Source organism: Petaurus breviceps, unplaced genomic scaffold (genome assembly GCF_028583685.1).
Source record: "Petaurus breviceps papuanus isolate PSGF00001 unplaced genomic scaffold, PetGlider_PUasm1.0 37, whole genome shotgun sequence".
Classification (NCBI taxonomy): Eukaryota; Metazoa; Chordata; class Mammalia; order Diprotodontia; family Petauridae; genus Petaurus; species Petaurus breviceps.
The window spans coordinates 7,528,602-7,540,040 of NW_027186296.1; the positions used below are offsets into that span (position 1 = coordinate 7,528,602).

Here is an 11,439-nt window from a genome sequence, read left to right on the forward strand (position 1 = left end):
TTCTGAGCAAAGATACTGGAGACATTCACCATTTCTTTCTCCAGTTCATTTTGCAGATGAAAAACTCAGGCAAACAGGGCTAACTGATTTACCCAGGATCACACAACTAGTAAGTATATGAAGCCAGATTTGAATGCAGGAAGACGAGTCTTTCTGATTCTAAGCCCAGGGCTCTGTCCACTGTGACATCTACCTGCCTCTCAGTGTTTAGTGGACTTCAAATAACTTAATATATGACACCATAGTCAAAAACAGCTCTTGCCTAATGAGACTACATAAAGAGGGACATAGTATGCAAGAAAGATAGTCTGAAGGTGATAACCTACCCTAGATGGGTCTTTTCTGAAGTATTATGTTTACTTCTTGGTGCCACGTATTAGAAAGAACATTGGATAATCTGTAGAGCTCTCAGAGAAATTATAATGATCCATATGGTGAAGGACCTCAAGATAATGTCCTGTAGCTAAAGATTCTACCAAGAATTGGTTAAAGAAATCATGGACGATTGGCCAGAAGAAAAAAAATTTTGAAAGACTATTACAAGTAAAAGATATAAGATTTATTGTGCTTACATGCAGAGGACAGAATAAGCAGCAAGGGTCTAAGAGGCAAATGAGAATTTGACATTCATTTGGAATTTCCTAACTATCAGAGCTATCCATAAGTGGAAGGGACAACCTCAGAAGGGAGGAAAATTAAATTCCCATTGCTGCAGATCTTCAAGACAAGTCTGGATGACCATTTGCCATGTACGTTGTGACAAAGATTCTTGTTCACACATGGAGGAGATTCCATGCCTTTGTGGTCCCTTCCAGCTCTGAAATTATGTCATACATGACATTTGTCTTAAGGGAGTCTTTTGAGAGGAAAAAATATATCCTGCTATACATTGTACACTCTCTCAACTATCAGGACATCGGAAACTAAGATTCATGTTAATCTTCCTTACTCATTATTAAAGTGCAGGGGGTTAATCAGTTTGGCATTATCCCCTGGTGGACCAATTCCTGCTCAGATCCAATGGCACTGTAATAACTAAAAAAGATTAATCTGGGAGGACAGCTTTGAAGGCTTGACAAGGGAGAGTAATTTCTCACTGGGAGTTTGGGGAAAAGGCATAACAGGCTTTTCCAAGCCATGGCCAGTCAGTCACCAGGACAGAGCCCAAAGGGACCAAGCCATGGGGTTAATCACAAGTAGACCTTGCCTAGCATCCATACTCTTATGGGAAAGACTAAGGAGATCCAAACAGTCATTGAGAAAGGTACCTACTTCTACTCATCCTGATGCTTATACTTCAGGGAGCTCATAGAGAACATCTCAGGAAGATCCTTCATCTTTTGATGACTTGACCTTCCTGATCCAGTTAAACCTCAACTCAATTACATTAAGCATCAGGTAGAAGTATTACCTTATAAAATTAAAATGGATCTAATAGATGTCAACATGGTGTAATTTATTCTGTCTTTTTAACCTGTAATTATATTTTGTTTCATTCAGCTTATCTTCATGTGGAGGGACAAATACAAACTGAGAAATACATGTTATAAATTAAATAGTATAAGATAATTTTAAGAGGGAGAGAACATTAGCACCCTCAGGGATAAGTAAGGCTTTTGTGTACAAGGTAGCACCTGAATTGTGTCATAAAGGAAGTTATGACTCCCAAGAGGCAGAAGTGAAAAGAAAGGGTACTCCAGACATGGGGATCTTCAATTCTGGTGGTTCCATTCTGTCCATCTGACACTGGAGCCTTTTTTATTCTTACTCTTATATTCATTGAAAGTAAGAAATAGCCAGTCTTCCCCTGTATTAGATCTTCTATTTCCTCGTCCAAAACATTCACTTTAGACCTATCTTGCTATGTCTCTTGAGAAAGCAGAAGATAAAAGATACTCGTTATCTGTTTTGGGAACCAGGAAATAATGTCCTACTCTGATGGATCTGTAATCACAGCGACTAATTCCTTCCGATGATAGATATTGTAACCCACTCAGGTCCTCTCATTCTTTGCAATTCTTATCCACATCAAACCATGAATCTTCCATAATGAACCCATGCTCCATATTGAAGGCCTTCCTTTATGGTCTCCAAATGTTTAACGACTGTAAGATACAAAACAAGGGCTACAACAATGGAAACTAAAAAGCATTAAAATTAAAATGAACACTGTAATTAACAACATCATTCAGACCTGGAAAATAGATGAGTAAATGTACCTCCTTCCTTTTCTTAGAGAGACTGGGGGCTTCAGCTATTCTCCAGCTACCTTCATGCCATACTATCTTGCGAGCCATCTAGTTCCTGTCCTAGGGCTTTCCTTGCTCCTGATTAGTGAGAGTTATCCATAACTACCCCAACCCAAATTCACAAGACTGCCTTCTGCTCTCCAACCACACTTATATAACGTTTCTGCCTATACCCCATAAATTTCCATCTCCAGTTCTTGGAACAATAATCAAATCAATATCCAGAGTCATATGACCAACAAGATGGAAAAAAAATATATACGTATGTATGTTTATATACAGATATATGTATATTTTTTTTCTTCAGTTCTTACAAACTCTCTAAAAATTGGAAAACAGGGATTTTCCATTACACATTAACTTATAGTTCCAGAGGTAGGTTCACCAAACCCCACCACATTGTTTGGCATTAGGTATGGTACACTGCCCTTGCATCCTCTGAGAATGGACTGTCATTGCCTAATTCCCCATTATACTCAGTACATGGCAAATGCTTAGTAAGTGCTTACACATTGATTTTGAGACTTTCCCATAGTTATATATCAAGCCAAATATCAGTGGCAGTATTCAAAAGCATATCTTCCTAGTGCCAGGTCAAATACTCTAACTATTATTCCACAGCTAATTGGGAAAGTTCAAATGGAATGAAATAAACTGTATGGCTGGTAGCCATTATATTTTGAGGAAAAAATTCAAATCAAAAATGCCACGAAATGACAGCAGTTGTGCAACGTCAGACTATAAGGAAGGAAGAGGAGGCAGGCATATGTCACAAACAAAGTTTACATACTCATTTCCCTGCAGAGAGGAAACAGGTCCTCAGTGAAAAATTATCCTCACACAGAGGAAAGAGCTCCTGAGATTTCTCACATATTTACTTTGACCTTGGTGTATCATTACTAAGACACCAGAGGGAAACTTACCCAAAATATTGTGAAATTCCAGGTTAAAGAATGAGGTAATGGGGGAGCTCTGGATCTTAGAAACCTGGGAATCCATGATAATGGTTGATAGGAAATATAAATTGGATCACATACACATAGTTCAAATCACTACAAGAGAACAGGTATGGAAATTATTAGGTATGGAAAAAGTCAAAGGAAATACAAATAATTTTTTTATATATTCTATATCCCCTTCCCTTATATCCACCAAAAAATTTTCAGATTAGAATGCTTGAAGAGCTCCTTATAACTCATTCCCTCCTTGCCCAAATCCTGGCTCTGTTACTTATAATGTGTATGATACACCAAACTTCCCTAGGCCTCAGTTCCTCATCAGTAAAAGAAGGGAGATGGACTAGATGGCCTCTGAGGTCCCTTTCAATTCTAAATCTATGATCCTATGGTCCCTCGCAATTCTAAATCTATGATCCTATGATTGTTTCACCCAGGTGAGCCAGCAAGTTGGTAGTACAGCAGATAGACTTTTGGGCGTGGAAACTCACTGAGTTCAAATCTAACTTTGCACACTCGACTAGCAGTGTGACCTGCTATTATTATAAGTAATAACACCTACCTCCCATGGTTGTTGTGAAGATAAAATTAGATAACTTGGTAATGTGTTTTGAAATCCTTAAAGTACCATATAAATGCTAATTGTTAAGTATTAATGACTCTATAACTATCAGAGGAAGGTTTGTATTATAGCCAACACAATGACTGTTTTTTTCTATGTGCTACTGTTGTACAATGAGGATGTCTATTTTTGGATAATGTTCTTCACTCTTTGTTCTTTTAGAGAAAATCAAAGGCATCCTGGAGTTGTCCTCTGTCTAGGAATGGAGATACCCTAGGAAGACTCAGGGGAAAGTGAATCTGATATTAGTGTGTATGAGTGCAGAGGTAGAGAGACATTCTTAGCAGCTAGGTGATGACGTCTGAATGTTATGCATTGGATCTCAAAAATCCACCTCGATGGGTCCAACAGGTGGTTCATGGGGTGGGTGCAGGAGCACTTGTGTTTCTCTTATAGAAATTACATCAAATAATAATTTGCAGGTGGCAACCTTCATCAGTGCCTCTTCAAGAGCATTCTTACCATTTCACTTCCTTATTGCTCTTATTTCAACTTTTCCAGGGGCAAACAAGCTTGTCTTGAAAGGCCAGAGGAATTTTGCACTAATCTTATCCACAGTAGAGGTCCACTGAACCGAGAGGTAAAACAAGCCTTTCTCTCAAGAGTCTGAAAAAAATGACATCTCTCTAAGTACACAACTATTGCTATTAAGAGATGGGAAAGGTGGGAGCCTTTCAATTGGACCTATTAGATACTGGGAGGCCAACTTCTAGAATACAGAAGATGAATTTCCTAGGCTCATCGTTTTTACTCTCCTCTGCTTATTTGTACCTTCACCAAGATTGGGCCAGATATAATAAAATTTGCTTGCTAATAAAATTCACACAAGGCTAATTTTTAGGGTTGAAATTGTCAGTGTTTCATTTATTTCAGTTATCTAATGTCCTTTCCAGCTCTCATTTTTTTTGTGATTCTATCATAATAACCAGATCAGAGGACAAGATGCTCAGTCTTATAAGCTCCAGTTTCTGGGGAAGAAGGCTCAATTTTTCTTCCTGGTTCCATGGATGACAATCTTGTGACTATAGTAAGTAATAGCAATGTTTACAACACACAGGACTCTTATTGCAGGGTGTGGGATGAAGATTTTTGACGCTTCACTAGAAGAGGAAGCAGGTTGTCCCAATATATTTTGAGCATCCTGTTATGCTAAAACGGTTCTAGGAAAGGTTTTTTTTTCTCCACGTGGAAATGATCTATTAGCCCAGTAATTGTCTTCATCAGTCAGCACACACACACACACACACTCCACTAACACGCCACTGCCTATTTAAACAGAGTATCCCTTCTTTAAGCTACACAGATTTAAATTAAATCTATTGGAAAATTCTTCCACTGCCATAAAAAATCATATCAACTGAACCATGTACTCTTTTCATTGAAAAAAAAAAGGTTAATACTTAACATCATTTCAAAAATGTACTCCTGTCATGAAAATATAATTCTTCTGTGTTTAGTCCTGATTGGAACAAGTACAGAATTGTACAACTCTTCTCTATGGACTTTATGGAGGACAAACGGACCAATTTTGGTAAGTGAGCATGTTATCCAAAACAACCTATTATTTTGCACTAGGTATCCTGTGAGATTAGTGAATATATTTCATTGCTTTGTTATAAACAGTATTAAATATCAAAAAGCACTAAACTTGCTTTCATGACTACATTGGAATATATTAATTTTAGCTTATAAAATATCTGAAATAACTTAGCAGCCATTTCCTCTAAGATTCAAACAATTTTTGTTCCCCTGGAGGTCTTCAAGGAGAGTCTGGCTGATCACGTGCTAGGTAGGTTATACTGGAGAATGTTTCCATGCCAATGTCATGGCCCTCTTCAAGAACAAACAACAAACAATAACAACCACAGCATAGGTTATACTAGTTGGATACTGAGGTTTCTTCCAATTCTCAAATTTGTGGTTCTGTGATATAGTCATTACTGTACACCTGTCATTTTACATGTTTGTTGTCAGTACGTACTTGGTTCCATGGGTTCTGATTTCTTTCTTTGCATTATTTAATGAAAATCTTTTCAGATATTTTTATACTGTACTCTTCACCCTTACAGATATAGACATTTCTGTTTTTCTAACCATCATGGAGACAAGGAACAAGTCTTTGATAATCTATATATCTTCCTCAATTCTAGAGCATTTTGCACACTGTAAGAGCTTAATAAATATTTGATAAATGAATGTTGGGTATATTAATGTAGATACTGGAGTGTTCAAGTTTCCAGCATAGAAATGTGACCTTCTGATTTGGGCTTATCAAAAAAAATCTTCTTTCTGTTGTTTCATTATTCAAGTAAAAAAGGAGTGGGGGGGTGTATGAGGCATTCAGGGAAAATTAGCATCTCTGGTGTAGGGGCCTACCAAGCTCTTAACAGGGCGTCCACCTTTACCCAACTCTCACCAAGGAGCTAGCATGCACAGAGGCCACACCCCAGTAAACCATCCCCAGAGATGGGCTAAACCAGGGTGAGGGTAACTGACAGACTTCGAACCTGTCCATGAGTTAATGGGATGTCTACTCCCAAAAATGTGAAGACTTTCTCTAGCAGAATGGATGGGATGAGAACAATTTATTCCAACAGACATGAAGGAAGCTGAAGCAGGCACTGTGGAGAACTTGGAGTTTGGTCAGACAACAAAGACACCAAGGTCATTCAATGCACCATGGGCTATGGCCCTTCATCTCAACTTTTTTAGTGCCACTGGACTTCAAAAACTCTGGAAAAGAGAGTGAAGCTCATGACTTTGCACAATTCTGCCAAACTTAAATCCAATTTACACTCGAGTCATAACATCAATCCCCATGATGTCATTGGTTCTATTCGAAAATGAAAAATAAAAAAACAGAACTGAATTAGTCTTGTCAAGAAAAAAGGAAGGTGTATTGATTGGTTTTAATGGCTAAAACAAGAGCTACAGTATGGTTATCTCCGGCTTAAACAACATATCATGTATAGGTTCATCTGAAGGTAATAACATTTATGTTCTTCCTTCACATTCAAATATAGTGCTAATGGAAGTGTAACACTGTATATTAAGTAGGCAACACTGGCTACAACTATTTGGGAAAACAGAAGTCACCATGATTTCAACTTTTAAGATCTGTCTGGCTTCAAACTAAGAAGAAATTGGACAGAATTTTACCCATTTATGAGGGATATTGACATTAAAAAACCAACTGAATTAAGATTTAGAGAAACAGTGATCAGAGAGAATGAAAAAGTTTTTGTTTCAAAGTAATGCTAGAAGAGAATACTAGGCATGGTAGTTAGTTCTCGAGATGGAAGGCAAGCATGTAGAAATGTTTCACTAGATGAGGGCACAAGTATTTCCTTCTACACTGAAGCTTTAATCAGCCAGAATATTTAAGCAGCACAATCAGTAATAAAAGGACAAGCGTTACAAAGATTAGCCCCTATCAATATGTAAGCCTAAATTATTTCCATACAAAATAAAGAGAGAAGGAAGATTCTTGAAGCAGCACAACCATGGAAAGATGGCTAGATTTGAGGTCAGAAGACCAGGGTTTGAATACAGACTATGCTAATTACTACCAATCTATCTTTGGACAAGTCATATAACACCTTCCCCCTCTGTTTGCCTCAGGTTCCCTAGCTGAAAAAATGAGATATTTGCATTAGATAACTTCAAAGGTCCCATTTAACTATAAATCTATAATTCTGTAGACTCTGGTGGTCTTAGGTTTTTGTGTGTATGTCCTATTTGCATACTAAATGTGTTCTTCTGATGCACATACACTTGTGTAAAGGCTGACAAGAGTGTGAGTATTATATGTTCCCCAAGAATCCAAGCAAAACTGGAACTATTCAGTAATAAATCTGTGATACATTTTTACTTTCAGATTAACTAGAAACTTGTTTAATTCTGATGTTATTCCCTCCACTAGGTTATGTCCCAAAGGAGCTAAGGACAGGACATCTAGTTTCAGAATGGACCAGTGTGCTTTCCATTGAAATTTAAACTTTCTTCTTAGTGTGCTTACTTGGAAACAAGATAGTTTGTGTCATGTTTGTCTTCTCTTTTCCACAGCTTTGGAGCCTAACAGGTCAATCACACACACTGTGACTGAGTTTGTCCTACTGGGGTTTTCTGGTCACAGGGAAATGCAGAATCTCCTCTTCTCCTTGATCTTAGTGGTATACATCCTGACTTTGTTCGGGAATGGAGCCATTGTCTGTGCAGTGAAATGGGACAAGCAGCTCCACACACCCATGTACATCCTCTTAGGGAACTTTGCTTTCCTTGAAATATGGTATGTTTCTTCTACTGTTCCCAACATGTTGGCCAACTTTCTATCTGAGACCAAGACCATCTCCTTCTCTGGCTGCTTCTTCCAGTTCTATTTCTTTTTCTCCTTGGGGTCTACTGAATGTTTCTTCCTATCAGTCATGGCATATGATCGGTACCTAGCCATTTGCCGACCACTACACTACCCCACCATCATGACAGGACAGTTTTGTGTCACCCTAATATCTGCCTGTTGGGTGAGTGGATTCCTTTGTTATCCAGTTCCCATTATTATTATTTCTCAACTGCCCTTCTGTGGCCCTAACATCATTGATCACTTTGTCTGTGACCAAGGCCCTTTATTTGCACTCATCTGTGTCCCTGCTCCTGTTATTAAACTCATCTGCTACACTTTCAACTCCATGATAATCTTTGGATCCTTACTCTCCATTTTTGGATCGTACACCCTGGTCCTCAGAGCTGTGTTACATGTTCCCTCTGGTGCTGGCCGGCGTAAAGCCTTCTCCACGTGTGGATCCCATCTTGTGGTCGTGTCTCTATTCTATGGCACTCTTGTGGTGATGTATGTAAGCCCAACATCTGGGAATCCAGTTGAAATGCAGAAGATTGTCACACTGGTGTACTCAGTAGTAACTCCCCTCTTAAATCCCCTAATCTATAGTCTACGCAACAAGGATATGAAAAATGCACTGAGGAAAGTCCTCAGAGGATTTAAAATTAACCAGAGTTCATGAGAGTTATTTGAAAGGCAAGGTGACTGCTATATTACTCTTCAATATTTTATTCAATGATATTCTAATATAATTCCATTATATTACTGCTTCAATACTATGAAGGATCTGAAATCTCATAATTCCTCTACCACTGGAGATTGAAACCCAACAGAGATTTTTCATCCTGTGTGACTTTTTTTATCTCATGCTTCCATAAAGTCCCAATAGGGATTTTTAAAAAGAAAAAGAACCTATATGGACAAAAATATTTATACCAGCTCGCTTTGTGTTGGTAAAGAATTGGAAGTTGAGGAGATACCTGTCAGCTAGGGAATGGCTGGACAAGATGTGGCATACGATTAGAATGGAATGTTATTGTGCTATAAAAAATGAGCAATATGCTTCAGAAAAAACCTGGAAAGGCTTATATGAACTGATGCAAAGTGAAATGAGCAGAACCAGGAGAGTAATGTAAAAATAACATCAATATTGTAGAATGATCAACTGTAGATGATTTAGCTATTCTCAGCAACACAATTATCACAGACTTTTCAAAAGAATTTATGATTAAAAATGCTATTCATCAGGGCGGCCAGTTGGTACAGTGAGTAAGAGCGCCGGCCCTAGCATCAGGAGACCCGGGATCAGTTCCGGCCTCAGATACTTGGCACCCACACAAAAAATAACTGGCCGTGTAACCTTGAGCAAGTTACTTAACCCCAACTGATTTTAAAAAAAAATGCTATTCATCTCCAGAAAAAGAACTAATAGAATCTGAAAACAGATCAAAGCATATTTTTGTTATTCTTAGGGGTTTGGGTTTGCATTTTATTTTGTAACATAGTTAATATGGAAATGTTTTACATAATTGCACATCTATAATCTATATCAAATTGCTTTCTTTTTCAATGAGGGGAAAGAGATAGATACAGATAATATGGAGCTCAAACTTTAATAAATGTGAAAAAATTTTGTTTATATATAATTGAAAAAATAAAATTAAAACTGTGTTAAAAAAGTGACTTTCTATCCATTATGCTATGCTGCATCTCATGAAGTCACTGTTGACAGAAAGAGAGAGAGAGAGACAGAGAGAGAGAGACAGAGAGAGAGAGACAGAGAGAGAGAGAGAGACAGAGAGAGAGAGAGAGAGACAGAGAGAGAGAGAGACAGAGAAGAGGGGGAGAAGGGGGAGAAGGGGGAGAAGAAGTAGAAGGGGGAAAGGGAAGGGAAGGAGAGAGGAAAGGATAGGAGGGAAGGGAGGGGTGGGGAGGGGAGGGAATGGAAGGTATTTTAAGAAGAGAGGATAATTACACATTGATTTCTATATGATCAAGATGTTTAGCATACCAATCCGACAAAGTCATTAAAATTCTTGGAAATTTTCAAAGAACTGTCATAGTTCCATTTTTCTTAAATAATTGATACATAGAAGTATGTATAGAATGATTTTTCATATATATTATATAGATATAGATATTTTTGTCTAATGATGGCCATTTCAAGGGCAGGGATGAGGAGGGAAGGAAAAAATGGAGGGAAAGGACATTTACATGATAACTTTGTTGTATACTTGGAAAGAATAGCAAGTGGTGGGTTTGCTGTTTATGCAATCAACTTTTTATTTGTTCTCCTGTGCTGTGGAAATGCTTGTTTCATTTCACAAATAAAAATTTTTTAAATAATTTTTTTAAAATCTTTGTCCTAGAAATACCAAAGATGCAGGGCAACTAATATAATTGTCTTAACTTCTTTTTCATAGCTCAGGGACCAACACACAAGTCAGGAGCACACACCGTGACCAAATTTGTTGGTGAGAGATGTAAACCTTACCCTTATTAATGTTATTGATCGTCTGTATACTGATCATGATGAAGAATGGAGCCATCATCTGTGCAGTGAGGTCACACAAGAGGTTTAACACCCTAATGTATATCCTATTAGGGAACTTTGTGTTCCTGAAAATGTGGTACATCACCTCCACTGTTCCCAGCATGTTGGAAAACTTCCTATCAAAGACCAAAACCAGCTCATTAACCCCCTGTTTACTCCAGTTCCATTTCTTCTCCCTCTGTGGAGATGAAGTCAATTTCTTGTGCATCATGGTTTATGATCCTTATCTTGCCATTTGCTACCCACTGCACTCCTGAACATTATGACCTTGAGGCACTATTACAATTTGATGTCTGTCTGCTGAGCAGTTGGCTTCTTTAGCTACCTTGTGTCCACTGCCCAGCTCTCTTAGCTGTCATTTTGTGGCCCCAATATCATTGATCAATTTATTTGTGACATGGATCCATTGCTGGCTCTCTCCTGTGCCCCTGGTCCTACCATTGATTCTCTTCTATGTCCCAAGCTCCCTCCTTACATTCCTCATTATACATCCTTGCTTCCTATGTCCTGCAACTAAGAGCTGTGCTGCAAATCTCTTCAGTGGTCTTAGGGTTGTTGCTGGGACTTGACTGGCCCAGAGGTCCATGGCTCAAACTGTACCTTCTTTGATGCATGTGTTCATGTGTGTGTATGTGTGTACATACACACAAATACAAATGTGCATATATACACAAATGCATACTATATATAATTTCAGATATATTATATACTATACAGAATGC

At 38.1% G+C, this 11,439-nt stretch overlaps 1 protein-coding gene across 1 annotated transcript; it reads left to right on the top strand.

Annotated features, from left to right (window-relative positions):
- Positions 1-4,442: 4,442 nt before the first annotated feature.
- On the top strand, positions 4,443-8,845 carry LOC138168448 (olfactory receptor 11H6-like). Its single transcript, XM_069097472.1, is given in 2 exon segments — positions 4,443-4,473; positions 7,920-8,845. Coding segments are annotated over 2 exon segments (957 nt in total).
- Positions 8,846-11,439: the final 2,594 nt, after the last annotated feature.